The sequence below is a fragment of the Ranitomeya variabilis genome, chromosome 5, assembly GCF_051348905.1.
Source record: "Ranitomeya variabilis isolate aRanVar5 chromosome 5, aRanVar5.hap1, whole genome shotgun sequence".
Classification (NCBI taxonomy): domain Eukaryota; kingdom Metazoa; phylum Chordata; class Amphibia; order Anura; family Dendrobatidae; genus Ranitomeya; species Ranitomeya variabilis.
Genome location: NC_135236.1, coordinates 124294076 through 124312093, shown reverse-complemented (window position 1 = coordinate 124312093; position 18018 = coordinate 124294076). Strand labels below are relative to the sequence as shown.

Genomic DNA, 18018 nt, shown 5'->3' with positions numbered 1-18018 from the left:
AACATCCAGCCTTTATTACAGGGAGAGACACTCCTACAAGAGAAAAGGATGAAAATTGGATCAGTCTGCAAGCTGCATATTGCGGCTAAAAATGAATGAAGGAATGAAACTGAGTACAATTTTATTAATGAACAGAGAACCTTTTACTATGCCAAGTGTCCATAGCTTTTCTCCAGAAAAGTCACCAGTGTCAGATAGTGGCCTAGATTACAGTGTCACTTGTTTGTGTTGATGTATAATTACATAAACTCTTAAAACTTGTTTCAGCAATTCCAAACCCACCCCTTCCCTCAATTTGTGCAATCTTATACAGTAAAAATTATCGTAAAATTAAGTTACTTTGCGTTATGAATGTTCAGAGGCAAATGTGCTGCTGGTGGCGTTTCTTCAGCCCTGGGAACAAATGGGTTGGGAATTGTTAATACTGTAGATATAAAGTAGTGTTCCCTGTACCGCCACATAGTGCCGCCACAATCCTCAGTGAGAATAGCTCTTATACAGTGTGTGTGTTTTCTTCCATAGATTCTCACAGGGTCTTTGTGAAGAGTTCTTTGGGCCACAGCTATGCTTTCCTGTTGCTGTCTGTATAGCCATATGTGAGGATTATATGGTGGTTACTGATGTGCTTCCCTGTACGCAGTAATAATATGCGGTGTACGCACAGATTGTTGCTCTTCATAAATTTGCACAGTAAATGAGGATAGGTGTGTGGCAGCATAGAACGGGCGTAGATGTGCAGCATCAGAAGGTGGGCGTAGATGTGCAGCGTCAGAAGGCGGGCGTAGATGTGCAGCGTCAGAAGGCGGGCGTAGATGTGCAGCGTCAGAAGGCGGGCGTAAATGTGCAGCGTCAGGACGCGGGCGTAGATGTACAGTGTCAGAAGGCGGGCGTAAATGTGCAGCGTCAGAAGGCGGGCGTAGATGTGCAGCGTCAGAAGGCGGGCGTAAATGTGCAGCGTCAGAAGGCGGGCGTAGATGTGCAGCGTCAGAAGGCGGGCGTAGATGTGTAGCGTCAGAAGGCGGGCGTAGATGTGCAGCGTCAGAAGGCGGGCGTAGATGTGCAACGTCAGAAGGCGGGCGTAGATGTGCAACGTCAGAAGGCGGGCGTAGATGTGTAGCGTCAGAAGGCGGGCGTAGATGTGCAGCGTCAGAAGGCGGGCGTAGATGTGCAGCGTCAGAAGGCGGGCGTAAATGTGCAGCGTCAGAACGCGGGCGTAGATGTGCAGCGTCAGAAGGCGGGCGTAGATGTGCAGCGTCAGAAGGCGGGCGTAGATGTGCAGCGTCAGAAGGCGGGCGTAGATGTGCAGCGTCAGAAGGCGGGCGTAGATGTGCAGTGTCAGAAGGCGGGCGTAGATGTGCAGCGTCAGAAGGCGGGCGTAGATGTGCAGCGTCAGAAGGCGGGCGTAGATGTGCAGCGTCAGAAGGCGGGCGTAGATGTGCAGCGTCAGAACGCGGGCGTAGATGTGCAGCGTCAAAACGCGGGCGTAGATGTGCAGCTGTAGAACGCGGGCGTAGATGTGCAGCATGCGAGCCCTGGGCCGTACACAGCAGGAGCCGGGGTTACAGTGACGGCACAGATTGTGTATGGTGGCCTATAAATGTGGCTGTATGTTGTGATCCAGATGGATGATGCCGGGCTTGTGCTCACAACCCTGCGAGGGACTGATTTAATCGCCGCGGCTCTCCCCAGCTTATCGCTTCTGTCCAGAAATCCTGCTGCTGACACGGAGCATTTAGTCATCTGTTGCTGCTTCTATTGCCTTAACTTTCTCACATCACGGCTTTTTCCACCCAACCTGTAACTGGCGGCGCTCGGCGGGGAAGGTAGAATATCTCCAGCTATTACGGGATATATCTTATGTTCTTGCATGTTCTCGGAATGTAAAACTGTCTGTGGCTGAATGGCCGTCCTGTTATTTGGCTCCGGTTTCTCCACTGCAGATGGTTATTTTGAGATTTTCGTTGTCATTGTGGACATATGCTGCACATCAGGTGCCCACGCTCGGGGGTATTCCTGCCATTGTCTGCCAAGTGGCGTAATATCCTGCAGCTTTTAGGCTCCGTTTTGCTTGATGTTTAAACTCTTCAGGCTGGATTGTGTGTTCTGGATGCTGATTATGAGAATCCTCTGCTGGGTGATATGGCCGGAGTGGTCTCACCTTGCTGATTAGAGGAGGAATGGCCGGATCATGTCCTGCCCGGTCACTTTAGATCCGTGCACCGCTGATCACATACGGGGGCACTCGCCATGTAGTCTGCCAGGCGGTCACCTGCCATTACTGTTACTAATGCCGTCACCAACTTGTAAATAGAGGTTTCGGCACTAACTTATGTTTGGATCAACTACTACTGTATGGAGAAGCAAACCTGGAAGATTATTAACATGGCCACACACTACAACTCCCAGCATGTCCTAGCTAGACACAGTTTGAGCATCACTGTCTGTTCACTTTTGGAGCCAGTGATCCCCAATCTTTTCGGACAAGTCCTATTTCTAAATGTGTACCATCCCTGATTATATTGGTAGATGGCCATTATTATTCATACACCCACCACCCCCTTTCAGAAGCGTCATTTTATGAGGTACTGACTTTATTTGCACCATTGCAAAAGTTTTTAACTGTTTTAACTCTATTAGATGAGTTCTCCAAGTTTCTTTGGTTCCCCTACCCCCTCCTCCTCAGGTTTGCTTGATTTGTAAAAGTAAGAAATTAAGCCTTTACTGTTGTGCTGTTACCTCCACCATGTCAAACGGCAGCATTTGACCGCTGCAACCAATCAGTGGACATGTGCAATCTACCTAAGCATCACCACTAAGCCCATTGATTGTTTGCAGAGGTCACATAAGTAGTTGTGATGTCACCACTACAGCCATGTGAACAAATAGTGGTAGATCTGGAGTGACGGAGGGGGGGGGGGGGGGGGGGGGTAAAGCTATTTTTTTTCTTTTTGTCTGTATGTAGCGTAAGCCTGGGGAGGAAACCAGTTGCTTAGAGAACCATAGGAGCTGTTCTGCATTTCCTGGCAGCAGCCCCAACATGGTGTATGGCGCTGTGCAGGGCAGCTGTCCATACATCGCAGTCCTTACTCGAGCCACTAATCACAGATGTGTAAAACTGTCTTCAGCCATTTTCTTTCTAGTTATTAGTTTGTTCACACTTTTACAAAGTTTATTGTAAACTAATGATTCCTTCCATCTTTTTCCATCTAGGTATGATCTGAACATGCGTTGCCTGGCAGCTCGAGTCAATTATAAGACTCTAATCTTTATCTGCTCGCTCTTTACCCTGGTGACCGTCTTGCTGTGGAACAAATGCTCCTCCAATGACCATTCTTCTACCCTTCCGTGGGGGCCACAATTAGGCTTAAGGGTTGAAAGCCTCGAGAAGAGGGCGGCAGCCTCTGAGAGTAATGCTGCCAATGTCCAGCTCCGATCTGAGGAGGCCTCGCCACAGGAGCAGCAGAAGGCACCACCACTGGTGGACAGTAAAGGAACAGGACTGAAGTATGAGGAGATTGACTGCTTGATCAATGAAGATCAGAGCGTGCGGTGCAGGAGAGAGGGCAGTGAAGTCTACATGCCCTTCTCCTGGGTGGAGAAGTACTTTGAGGTTTATGGGAAAATTGCTCAGTATGATGGCTTTGAACGATTTGAGTTTTCCCACAGCTACTCCAAAGTATATGCACAGCGCGGCCCGTATTATCCCGATGGAGTATTTATGTCCTTCGAGGGGTATAATGTGGAAGTCCGAGATCGAGTGAAGTGCATCAGTGGTGTAGAAGGTAATCCATCTAGATCTTCCTAATCTGCTTTAAAGTGCTGTTCCCATCTCAGGATCTGACGCTGATATTTCGGGGAGCATTTTCTGTCTATGGTCTTTGAGCGGGGAGGGGGAGATCTGTGACCATCAACCATTGTGAATGGTGGATCCTGTGTTATCTACATATAGGGGTCATTGCAATCCTGCATGTAATAATACTGAAAAAGAGGTGTCAGCCTAATATTACACCAAAAAATGAAAACTGCAAGATTTCAGGATTATTCTTTTAATCGAATCTAAAACATTACTGAAAAATGTTTAAATACATTTATCATCAAAACTTAGAATAGGTGATTTTCTAATTTTGAACTTCTGGTTCTTTAGCTCGGCTGCCATGTTATCGCTTACTGGCTTCTCTATCAGGACCATGATCTTTCCATCATTTAGTCAGTGTTATGCTGAGCGTACTTCTGTGTGAGCAATTGATAAATTTCAGAGTGACTTCACTATGAAGAATGAAAACATTACCGATTTTTAATTTTGTAAGTAAAAGAAGAGTCGTCCCCCCTGACCCAACGTGACCCTGGTTGGCTGCAGGGATCTCATGACATACACATGTCACACGAGCCCCGGGGAGAGCCAGTGGACAACCCCCTGTAGATATCTTATAAGCATGTGTAAATTCAGCTGCTGAGCGTTTTTACTGTGGATGCAGATCACCGTGGAGGGCATAAATATTTTTGGTAAAATGCAGCAAAAGATTTTGCATATGCTTTAAAGAAAACATTTTTTAAAATGTATGAGAAACTGATCCACAAAAATGGACCAGGATGGAACATGGCAGTGAGTTTTTCCTGGATCAGGCACAAAAAAATAAAATAATAATGGCTCCATTGAATTCTCTGGGTTGGTGTGCTGTCCTGAATGAGAACTTGTGAAAGGTCTGATCAAGGCCAGAGAGCACAGAAGCTGGTGTTGCCCGGGACCCAGTGGCCGGGTTTTCCTGGAGCTGAGGCCGGCCCTGGGTCACATACTAGTATGAACAGTCCTTACTGGATCTCCTATATTAACAGGCTGTACATGGATTTACCTAACATATGGCAGGCAGCCATTTTTTATAAAGTATTTATTCTTCCATTTCCTTTTTAATGACCTGCACTACTTGTCTGTTGTCTTTCCTCAGGGGTCCCACTATCGACCCAGTGGGGTCCACAGGGATATTTTTACCCAATCCAGATTGCACAGTATGGGCTCAGTCACTACAGCAAGAACCTGACCGAGAAACCTCCACACATGGAGGTGTATGAGAAGGCGGACGACAAAACCGAAGGCTTGATGGGCACATGGACTGTTCCTAAGGGAGCGTCTGTCACTACAGTGTATGACAAGGCAAGAAGTAGTCACGTCAGACACTTTGTAGTCCCAGGTGAGTCTGGCGGGCATCGCATGGTCGCAGTTCCTGCATCATATCGCTGTATGTACATTCTCATTATTATTATTATTATTATTGGGATTATCTGGTGAAAATAATGTATCCCCTATGCATAGGATAAGTGATCACTTACTAATGGTGGGGAGTCAGACTGCTGTGACCCGCACCGATCCGCAGAAATGGGAACTTTTACCGCCATTGGAATGGAGTAGCAGTGCTCATGCCCGACCTCCCTCCATTCATTCCCAGCAGGGATGCCGAGGGCTGTACTGGCTTTTTCCAGCAGTTCCATAGAGAATGAATGGAGCATGCACATTACCGCCCCTGAGGTCGGACACCAAATCTATAAGATATGTGAATGTTGAGAACTTGTTTTCACTGGAGAATCCCTATAACTCTGTAGTATCTACACTGGGAGTATAGTCACACACTGAATTGAAATTCTGTTTCCTTGGAGTCCCGCTGCGGCGCACAGCAGACTCGCTGCAGGATTATTCAGTGGTGCTAGTGTTCGGAGTTTCTATCCAACATAAATGGCATGCACCTTAAATCCTCTGTGGATTGTGTTCTGCTGTGCAGCTGGAAATCCACACCGATACTTTTATTGTATATGAACCAAAGAGAAAAACAAAATGAGCAAATACTAAATAAATAGTAATAGTACGGTACATATAAATAACATGGGGTACTTGGTTAACATTGTTTTGATCAAAAAACCATAAGGCTTTTTGATCAAAAAACCGTAAGGCTATGTGCACACGTAAGAAAAGAGGTGCAGCATTTTCTGCACAAAATCCGCAGCTCCTGGCGGAATCCGCATCTCCTGGCGGAATCCACAGCCGCAGATTTTGTGCATTTTTTATGTGGAATTGATGCGGATTTTCTGCAGATTTTGCCACTGCGGATTTTTAACATGGAGGTGTGCAGATCCGCACAAAAGAAGTGACATGCACTTGTTTGAAATCCGCAGCAATTCCACACTGATTTTTCCGCACCGTCTGCACATCTTTTTTTTTTTTTTCCCATTAACTAGCATTGTACATCACAGTGTGGATCTGCAGCGTTTCTGCGTGGTAAAATCCGCTGCGGATCCGCAGCAAATCCGCATCGTGTGCACATACCCTAAAAGCCATCCCACTGCAACCTAGAACTATTGTAGTTCACCTCACTGTGTGTCAGCAGACATAAAAATAGATGAGGACCGTGTCCTGAGTGGTCAGACACTCGTGGAAAGCTATAGAAACAAAATGAACTGCCCAAAAAACATTGTTTTGATTAAAAAAGTAAAAGCCATCCCACCGCGACAAGGTGTAGAACAATGAGGATGGTACCTGACTCTTGTGGTTCACCTCACTACGTATCCGCAAACATAAAAATATCTAAGGGCAGAGCTGGACCTAATCTTAGGTTCTTCTTGTTAAATGTCCACAGTATGAATAAGGGGTAACGTTTCTCCTTATGGAGAGTGACATACCAGCTGGCTTGTCAAGGTAAGGAGGCTTATTCGCCGTGCAATGCTCCTCTGGGAAATTAAATATGCAAATTGCCTCTTTTGAGAAAAAGAGGACTTAACTCTATATCTATACCAACAGGTGGCGCTATAGAGTTAAGTCCACTTTTTCTCAAAAGAGGCAATTTGCACAGTATGAATACACACCTACGCATTGCACTTACACCAACATGCAGTGAAGGAAATAAGTATTTGATCCCTTGCTGATTTTGTAAGTTTGCCCACTGACAGACATGAACAGTCTATAATTTTAAGGGTAGGTTAATTTTAACATTACGAGAGACAATATCAAAAATAAAATCCAGAAAATAACTTATAAATTATATAAATTTATTTGCATTTTGCAGTGAGAAATATGTATTTGACCCCCTACCAACCATTAAGAGTTCTGGTTCCCACAGACCAGTTAGACGCTCCTAATCAACTCGTTACCTGCATTAAAGACAGCTGTCTTACATAGTCACCTTTATAAAAGACACAGACTCAATTAATCAGACTCTAACCTCTACAACATGGGCAAGGCCAAAGAGCTTTATATGGATGTCAGGGACAAGATCATAGACCTGCACAAAGCTGGAATGTGCTACAAACCATAAGTAAGACGCTGGGTGAGCAGGAGACAACTGTTGGTGCAATAGTAAGAAAATGGAAGAAATACAAAATGACAATCGATATCGATCTGGGGCACCATGCAAAATCTCACCTTGTGGGGTATCCTTGATCATCAGGAAGGTGAGAGATCAGCCTAAAACTACATGGGGGGGAACTTGTTAATGATCTCAAGGCAGCAGGGGCCACAGTCCCCAAGAAAACCATTGGTAACACATTACGCCGTAAAGGTTTAAAATCCTGCAGTGCCCGCAAGTCCCCCTGCTCAGGAAGGCACATGTGCAGGTCGTCTGAAGTTTGTCAGTGAACACCTGGATGATTCTGTGAGTGATTGGGAGAAAGTGCTGTGGCCAGATGAGACAAAAATTGAGGTCTTTGGCATTAACTCAACTTGCTGTTTTTGGAGGAATAGAAATGCTGCCTTTGACCCAAAGAACACTGTCCCCACTATCAAGCAAGGAGGTGGAAACATGTTTTGGGGATGTTTCTCTGCTAAGAGCACAGGACTACTTCATCGCATCAATGGGAGAATGGATGGAGCCATGTACCGTAAAATCCTGAGTGACAACCTCCTTCCCTCTGCCAGGACATTAAAAATGGGTCATGGCTGAGTCTTCCACCAAGACAATACCCAAAACATACAAGCAAGGCAACAAAGGAGTGGCTCAAAAAGAAGCACATTAAGATCATGGAGTGGCCTAGCCAGTCTCCAGACCTTAATCCCATAGAAAACTTATGGATGAAGTTGAAGCTCCGAGTTGCCAAGCGACAGCCTCAAAATCTTAATGATTTAGAGATGATCTGCAAAGAGGAGTGGACCAAAATTCCTCCTGACATGTGCGCAAACATCAACTACAAAAAACATCTGACTGCTCTGCTTGCCAACAAGGGTTTTGCCACCAAGTATTAAGTCTTGTTTGCCAGAGGGATCAAATACTTATTTCTCACTGCAAAATACAAATTTATATAATGTGATTTTCTGGATTTTATTTTTTTTCATTCTATCTCTCAATATTAAAATTAACCTTCCCTTAAAATTATAGACTGTTCATGTCTTTGTCAGTGGGCAAACTTACAAAATCAGCAAGGGATCAAATACTTATTTCCTTCACTGTATGCTCTAACTCCACTTTTTTTTTTTTTTTTTTTTTTTTTTTTTTAGGTTTTGATATAATCGGAGATGTGTATTTAATACACATGTACACGCTCGCAACACACGTACACATTTATTTATTTATTTTTTAAACCCATCATTTTTTTTTTTCACATTGTGAGCTGATGTTTTTACTTGTATGCCAGGACCTGCACTGATGACAACAGTGGCAGCCTGTGGACATTTAATAGCCTGTTTACACAGGTTGATAGTGCTTCAGAGATTCCTAGAATGATCTGCAGTAGATTGTTCAGAGCACATAGGCTGCAATTAATCTCTGCAGTGCAGGTCTCGTTCACACAGGACAATGTGCTGCCTAGAGTGATTAGATTTTTTTTTTGTACAAACTAAAAGATCATTACACTCTGTTTAAACTGCACAATTATTGTGAAACGAGCTCCTAGGAACGCACATTTATGCTCTTGCAGTGTGAGTGGACCATAAGTTTTCTGAGACCAGTGCCTCCTGTATGTATGGACTTTTCTCTGCTTCTTGTTTGGAGGCAGAGCGGGATAAAGGTCCCTCATAGATAACTGACAGCTGCTGTGCTCTACCATGCATTCATTACCAGAGGGTGGGGGAACCTGTCCTCCAGCTCCATCCCTTAAGGACTTATCTAGAAGGTGATGACAAAAGTGACTTCATTGTATCTGAAGTGATTGACTCGTTAATCCTAATGGGTATTGATTATAAGGAGCCACAGTACGTTAAAAGCTTGTTAAAGAGGCCGTAACGAGGACTACGAGATGGTGAAAACACTAATCAGCCTGAATGGATGAGGATGGAGAGGAAGACAGCCATATATATATGTTCCTGCTTCAGGAACATCTCTCTTGGGTTCACATTTGTTATTTACAAAGTAGATGATGGGATGCGGCTCATTACTCCTCTCCTCACTTTTCTAGGAGTTAGAACAATTCAGTGAGGCCGTTCCGGGCCCATCATAATGCGATAACAACTTCCGCTACCACACACTAGTTCCTTGAATAATTGCATCTTCTATGCAGCTCAAATAATAGGTTGTAAGCAACCCATCACCTAAAATAAATAGGGAAGTGCTCCCGATAATGTGCAGATGGTATGGAGACCATGCTATCATATTACCGATCCTTTACCCCCTTATCTATATATATAAGAAGCATCGTGATTACTCGCTAATCCCGCCCCCTGCACAGTAGCTCCACCCCCCACCACATCACCACACACAATCCCGCCCCCACAAATCCCACCACATCACCACACACAATCCCGCCCCCCACAAATCCCACCACATCACCACACACAATCCCGCCCCCCACAAATCCCACATCACCGCACACAATCCCGCCCCCCACAAATCCCACCACACATAATCCCACCCCTTCAACACATTACCCCACACAATCCCGCCCCCCCACCACATCACACACAATCCCGCCCCCCCACATCACCACACACAATCCCGCCCCCAACACATCACACAATCCTGCCCCCCACCACATTACCACACACAATCCCGCCCCCCCACATCATCACACATAATCCCGCCCCAACACATCACCACACATAATCCCGCCCCCCACCCCATCACCACATATAATCCCGCCCCCCCCACATAACCATACATAATCCCGCCCCCCTACCACATTACCACACATAATCCTGCCCCCCTACCACATCACCACACAATCCCACCTCCCCACCACATCAGCACACACAATCCTGCCCATCACCACACATAATCCTGCCCCCCCACCACATCACCACACATTATCCTGCCCCACCACATCACCACACATAATCCCGCCCCCCACCACATCACCACACATAATCCCGCCCCACCACATCACCACACATAATCCCGCCCCATCACCACACATAATCTCGCCCCACCACATTACCACACACAATCCCGCCCCCACCCCATTACCACACATAATCCCGCCCCCCACCCCATTACTACACACAATCCCGCCCCCAACACATCACCACACTATTGTTATTAACTTCATTTTAAGTTAATTTACCACCTGCGTAAGCGCTATTGAATGTTGTCATTATTTACTTTAGTTTAATCACCAGCAGCGTTAATTAGATAGCAATGAGCGTGCCGAGCGTTAGCTGGCTGGAAACAGCTAGTGTTTTATATTGCAGTTGGCATATAAATGTTTTATCTCTTATCTGTGTTTGAGTATTTGGTCAGTATTTTACATCAGCATTTATAAGCCAAAACCAGGAGTGGAACAATCAGATGAAAAGTATAATAGAAACATATGCACCACTTCTGTATTTATCACCCACTCCTGGTTTTGTCTTACAAATATTGAGGTAAAAAACTCACCAAATACTGAACATGTGCTCGTGGCCTTAGAATGCCCTTATGTGAAGAATAAGCTCATGGTTTCACCAATTATGACCTGTAACGATGAAGAGATTCTTGGTAGACAACCATGTCTTCAACAAAGTTGTCATTGTCCTTTTAAAGAGAGATTTCTATCCTAAGAACTATGTAACCAGGACTTTTGGACATCAGGTTTTCCTTGCACCACATGAGTAGAGCTTTTTACAGATCTGAAGTAATTGCAGCGTTTGTTGTGGTGATCTGTTGGATTCCCACCAGTCAGTAGATAATGGTCCAAAGTGATCAACCCCTTGCAATCCGCAAGACATCTGTGTGGGTTTAGACCTTGTCGCCTTTTCATAAATCTAGTTCGGATTGGTAGGTACTATTGCAGATGTCGATGGGAGAACCAGGCATGTTGGATTTCATCATGCCCGATACTTTATTATATAAAATATATGCTTCAACATCAGTTTGTGAGTAGAGCTGGTGACTTGACGTATACACATATCTCAAAGCTCGGGTGCATAATCGGCAGATATTGTGCACTTGTCCTACCCTGATAAATAGGAAAGGTGCACGCTACCGGCCTCTTGGATGTGTTAGCCGGCAAATATCTGTAGATATGAAGTCACCAACCCCGCTCCCTGCAAAGCAGATTACTGCTTGGCTGTTGATGCTGGACTTGGACATACTTTTGGCCAATAGAGGTTGACAATCCTTTTCCTTGCACCCATGCACAAAAAGGCTGTGCATCGGCTGTTACCTTGGCTGCTGTGCCACCTATCGTGCAGTGACATCTCTCCACACCTACTATTAGATCAGATTTGATAATTTTTTTTAGTATATTCAGGACCCGTACCGCTCTGGTAAATTTTTGATCAAAATGTCTCATTCCAGTAACATACCGTAATCTTTGTCCATTAAGGAACAAACCAGCCAAAGTATCTCTGAAATTGCATAACGGGGAGACTGGAGCAACAAAAGTTTGTATATGTGCAACATGTTATAAAAAAGATGGAAAAAAAATATGTATTTGTACTCAAATTTTTGCTATTTGCGCCTCATCTTATTCATATTTTCTGTTTGCTTTTATACCAGAAAACTCGGAGGGAGCGTCGCTAACGCTGGGCAACATGAAGGATTTCATCCTGGCTCTTGACTTGAAGTTCTTGACTAATGGCAGTATCTCTGTGGTGCTGGAGACCACTGAGAAGAACCAGCTGTTTACTATACACTACGTCACCAATTCACAGCTCATTGCTTTTCATAACCATGATGTCTATTATGGGATTGGACCTCGAACCACTTGGAGTACACTAACCCGGGACCTCCTGACTGATTTAAAAAAGGGAGTGGGACTGTCCAACACAAAAGCTGTACGTCAGACTAAGATCATGCCGAAGAAGGTTGTCCGCATTGTAGCAAGGGGCAGTGGATTTTTAGATAATATCACCATCTCGGCTACTGCCCATACAGCGGCCTTCTTTGCTGCCAGTGATTGGCTCGTAAGGAATCAGGACGCTAAAGGTGGCTGGCCAATTATGGTGACCAGAAAACTGGGGGAGGGATTCAAAGCCCTAGAACCAGGGTGGTACTCTGCAATGGCCCAGGGGCAGGCGATCTCTACACTGGTGCGTGCCTATCTGCTGACCAAGGAGCAGGTATATCTAGACTCCGCACTCAAAGCAACTGCTCCTTTCAAGTTGCCCTCAGAAAAACATGGTGTGAAAGCAGTTTTTATGAACAAGTATGACTGGTATGAGGAGTACCCTACTACACCAAGCTCCTTTGTGCTGAATGGGTTCATTTATGCTCTGCTTGGCCTCTATGACCTAAAGGAAACTGCTGGGGAAAAACAGGGCAAAGAAGCAAGGCTGCTGTACGAGCGAGGATTGGAGTCACTCCGTGCCATGTTGCCTCTTTATGACACGGGATCTGGAAGTATTTATGATCTAAGGCACTTCATGCTAGGCACTGCCCCCAATCTTGCCCGTTGGGACTACCACACTACCCACATTAATCAACTTCAGCTTATTGCCAGTATGGACGGGTCTCCAATATTTAGAGACTTTGTTCGGCGTTGGAAGTCCTATTTAAAAGGAGGCAGAGCGAAACATAACTAGAAGGTAGCCAGGAAACCAGCCAGAAACCAAAAGCTGTCAGGGTGTGACCAACGCCCAAGTCCAGCTGTTCCCCATACACTTTGCCGACGGTGGTCCACCAGTGCAATGGACAGATAAAGGTGCAAACTGCCCACTGCACTTCCTTTCTGTAATGTGTGTTAAACATACTAGTGTTTTCTTTAATATTAGATTTTTGGGGGGAAGCTAGAACCAGATATACTATAAACAAGGAACGGTCATAAACTACAATTTTCTTCCCGATTTTTCATTCTGTGCCTTCTGTCCTTATGATGTCATAGAAACGGAGGGAACAATCTTTAAAACCCCATTATCTGTTGAAGGGGCTTGCAGCTTTGGCTGCTGGTGACTTGAACTCCCAGTGTAAATATATATATATATATTTTTTGTGTTGACAATCATAACAGGTAGTTATCTTTCAATGACATCACGGACTGAAACGCGCAGTGCTCATATACCTTCCCTTTAAACTTCTTTGCCAACTAATATTAACAAAATACTAGCAGTCCTGTCTAATGCACTTTAACTCACCCTACCTTTCCGAATTCTGCCCGTTGTGAAGTTTTAGCAACTTTTCTTAAAGTTCCAAAGATTGTGTTCAGCCTCCTCCCTTACGCGGATCTCTGTTCCTGTAAAATAAAATCTAGAATATTTACGTGGCATCCAGATATACATACATAGTTTTATACTTGTCAAAAAGCAGAATAATTTTATAAATGGAATCACTTTAATTTACCATATTATAGAGCGTTACTTATTGTAAAAGAGATTTATAAATGACTGCTTCCGGATCTAATGCAGAACACTGTGACAATGCCTTTATCGTACATGTAGCTAGCAAGCTGTGTCGTGCGTTTGCTGCTCTTTATTCTGTCATTTGGTCTGTTATTCCCATATGAGCTTATTGCTCTAAAGAACAGTGAAAATATACGTTTTCTCCATGCTAATAGTGTCCTATAGCTTCCAATACTGCATACACCTAAAGGGTAAAGACGTTATTCACTTTGGACAGTGCTCTCAAGAATAATGAAGACTTATATATAATCAGTATATACTTGGTGTGACCGGCCTTTGCCTTCAAAACAGCATCAATTCTTCTAGGTATACTTGTTTCTGAACACCGTTTTTGAAGGAACTCAGCAGGGAGGTTGTTCCAAACATCCTGGAGAACTAACCACAGATCTTCTTTGAAAAGTGGTAATCTTGTGCTAATCCTTCTGTAGCTTTATATAATCACAGACAGACTCAATAATATTGCGATCTGGGCTTTCTGGGGGCCATGTCATCACTTACATGACTATTTTTTTTTTTTACACTGAAGATTGTACTGATCTCCAGCCCTTCAGTGAGCAAACTGCCTTCTGTTATAGCCAAAAAATATCAAATGTTGACTCATCAGTCCAGAACATTTTTTGCCATTTTTCTGCACCTATGCTTTCATGCATAGTTGAGTTATTTTGCCTTGCTTCCATGTTAAAGGTATGACTTTTTAGCCACAATTCTTCATTGAAGACCACTTTTGGCCAGACTTTTCCCAAACGGTAGGTAGGTGTAGGTGGTTGCTTCCATTATTGAGCTGAGGGAACTGCTGGACTTCTTTGAGTTTCGAAGAGATGTCAGCATGATGTTTCTTTCATTTGCTCCACTAAGTTTATTTACCCCTGTGTCTTTGGACTTCAGCGCTGCCCATTTTTTGTGCTTTATCAAAAGAAGCTTGAACAGCACATTTTGAAACCTCAGTCTGCAAAAATCTTTGCCTGGGAGAGACCTTGCTGATGCAGTATAACTACCTTCTACTTCGTTGCTCTGCTTGGTGTTGCCATTGTGTATGACCTGTGACATGAAACTGTTTTCACAACCTTACCTTTATCAGCTGTGTAACAGAATTTAGTTGTTCATCACCCAGTTTTAAGCCTCCTACACAGCTGTTTCTTTTAATGACTTTGTCAGTCACACTATTACTTATGAAATTGATGATTATCCATTTGGTATAATTGGTTATTCATATACGTGGCTATAATCATACAAAATTCCTGACTTTGTGTTAGCGTACCTAGAAAAATTGATGCTGCTTTTAAAGGTACATGATGGTCACACAGTTTGTTTTTCACACCTGCTTAATCCTTTTGCACAGTACTGTGTAGAATTTACCTCTGATCTGTACAAATTTATGGATTTTTTTGTATTTTACTTTATTACCTTATTTTGCTTTCTTTTCTCTCACATACTTTGCTGCAGTGCTGTTTCAACTGCCTTGTTCTTCGTCCTTTTAGATGCTGCTTTGAGCTGCTGCTCTGGAAAGAAACACTATTTTCAAACATGGTCATTGAGCATTGGGGAAGGGAGCAGAAGGGCTCACATAGGGAAGAGTTTGTAAATACTATCTGAGTACTTATTCTTGATAGATTAGCAATTCAAAGCAGCTTTATTTTACAGATTCATAACTTTGCAAAGGCTTATCAATATTCTTATTAAAAAATATATAGTTACTCTTTAAGTCAGGTAAGTGGGAGCTGGTTTTTACAGAGTGGCTCATTGAGGGGGAGTCCTATTGCTGTGATATTTACATGCCTAATAATGCGGATGAACTAGGTTATCTTCATGAGACAACCAGTTTCTCACATTTTCATAACTCTTCCCTGTAGGACTCGTTAGTTATAGATGTGTTATAGCAGTGCCTGGTATCTGTGAGATGGAAAATTAAAGGGAGAAAGAATCCTAGATAACCTCACCACTGTTGGCCATATAGGTAAGACTTTATGCAAAAGGCAGAAGCTCCTCCAGCCTACGTCCATTATTCCCAACCGTACACATGCACGGTTAGCTTATACAAGCATGTGCCCTTCGTCAAGAGGGAAATTAGCTTTTGCAAGACACTTTTGGTATTGCTTTTTCTCTTATAAGACAGCATGCCAGACTATGTCTTCCCCGGACACCTACCACTGGGGCGAGAGTTGGGATAATACCAAACACATTAGATGTACAGCCAGTCCCGCTAAAATCAGGACAGGCCGACCCGTCAGCTGGCAGCTTATCTCCCGAAGAACCATGCGTTTGGACATGCAAGATCATCATCTTCCCTGACCATCAGTCAGTGGGCGACCCTATACACATTAGACCGTCACCCCAACCTGTCAATATGGGCGGAATCGGCCGACCTTCACCTAATGTGTGGGAGCCTTTACTCTGTGCTCGCGCTGTTTGCAGTATCGGAGGATTTGATGGGAAGAATAACAAAGCACAAGCCTATTCCTGTTAACTTGGGAGCCTGTTGGTCGATGAGGTCTCGAGGGCACCGCTGCTTTCTGTCAGCGGATTTTTTTGTTTGTTTTGTGAACAAATCTTGTTCTGCCTAAAATGATACCTGTCCTGTATGAAAAATATAATCGTGTTTACAGCCTAATGGTACAACTGGAGAATGGCCGTCTACACCACTCTATTGGACACTGCCAAAAGCGAGAAGATATCGGGTACAAAAAAACCACGACATCCAGGGAAAATCCCCACTCACAAAGCTCACACTATAGAATACATATATTTTTAATAGAAAAGTACAGATTGTTTTATATTTAATGTAATATAAGAGCATGTTACTCAGTGACTATTGTATAGAAGTCTCCTCGTTTTAGGGAAATGGTCAAAGTCCAGGAGACTTGTCTTATGTCATTTTTTTTTTCCTTACATATATTTGAATTTATATTTTTTTCCAGATTATTGCTTTAGGTTATTACTTTCCTCTCATTTTAACTTCTTCCTCCTAATGTTCTTACTGAGGTATATTCTCATTGCATGGTCCTCTAATCCGTTATACCTTTCATAATGACCCCAGAGTAGCCCCGTCCCATAGCGCGGACATGTCCTCTCTCCTGACGTCTCTGTTCTTATATTCCCATATTCTTAGATTTTCTTCTAACTCTGTTTTGCCATGTAATTATAAATTGATAGCAGAGTACAACGTTTCCCCTTGTTACTAGCGTGTCACCTTACACAGCTGGACATTGTGAGAGACAAGTCTGTGGCCTCCGCGCCCGGCCTCTCCTTACTCCGCGCCCGGACTCTCCTTACTCCGCGCCCGGCCTCTCCTTACTCCGCGCCCGGCCTCTCCTTACTCCGCGCCCGGCCTTGCCTTACTCCGTGCCCGGCCTCTCCTTACTCCGTGCCCGGCCTCTCCTTACTCCGCGCCCGGCCTCTCCTTACTCCGCGCCCGGCCTCTCCTTACTCCGTGCCCGGCCTCTCCTTACTCCGCGCCCGACCTCTCCTTGCTCCGCTCCCGGCCTCTCCTTGCTCCGCGCCCGGCCTCTCCTTCCTCCGCACCCGACCTTTTCTTACTCCGCCCCTCCTTGCTCTGCGCCCGGCCTCTCCTTGCTCCGCGCCCAGACTCTTCTTGCTCCGCACCCGGCCTCTCCTTGCTCCGCACCCGACCTTTTCTTACTCCGCGCCCGGCCTCTCCTTGCTCCGCGCCCGGCCTCTCCTTGCTCCGCACCCGACCTTTTCTTACTCCGCCCCTTCTTGCTCCGCGCTCAGACTCTTCTTGCTCCGCACCCGGCCTCTCCTTGCTCCGCACCCGACCTTTTCTTACTCCGCGCCCAGACTCTTCTTGCTCCGCACCCGGCCTCTCCTTGCTCCGCACCCGACCTTTTCTTACTCCGCCCCTTCTTGCTCCGCGCCCGGCCTCTCCTTGCTCCGCGCCCGGCCTCTCCTTGCTCCGCGCCCAGACTCTTCTTGCTCCGCACCCGGCCTCTCCTTGCTCCGCACCTGACCTTTTCTTACTCCGCCCCCTTCTTGCTCTGCGCCCGGCCTCTCCTTGCTCTGCGCCCGGCGTCTCCTTGCTCTGCGCCCGGCCTCTCCTTGCTCTGCGCCCGGCCTCTCCTTGCTCCGCGCCCAGACTCTTCTTGCTCCGCACCCGGCCTCTCCTTGCTCCGCACCCGCCCCTTCTTGCTCCGTGCCCGGCCTCTCCTTGCTCCGCGCCCGGCCTCTCCTTGCTCCGCGCCCAGACTCTTCTTGCTCCGCACCCGACCTTTTCTTACTCCTCCCCCTTCTTGCTCCGCACCCGGCCTCTCCTTGCTCTGCGCCCGGCCTCTCCTTGCTCC

The 18018-nt window shown here is 45.3% G+C and overlaps 1 protein-coding gene across 3 annotated transcripts in view; it reads left to right on the top strand.

The window, feature by feature from the left end:
• The window catches only part of GLCE (glucuronic acid epimerase), a 76212-nt gene extending 59156 nt beyond the window's left edge, over positions 1 to 17056 (top strand). For all 3 annotated transcript variants that reach the window (XM_077263222.1, XM_077263225.1, XM_077263223.1), the window contains 3 exons: positions 3211 to 3782; positions 4944 to 5186; positions 11886 to 17056. In XM_077263222.1, coding sequence (XP_077119337.1) covers positions 3224 to 3782; positions 4944 to 5186; positions 11886 to 12910 — 1827 coding nt within the window. In that variant the 5' untranslated portion in view covers positions 3211 to 3223 and the 3' untranslated portion in view covers positions 12911 to 17056. The remainder of the gene's footprint in view (positions 1 to 3210; positions 3783 to 4943; positions 5187 to 11885) is intronic.
• The last annotated feature ends 962 nt before the right edge of the window (positions 17057 to 18018 follow it).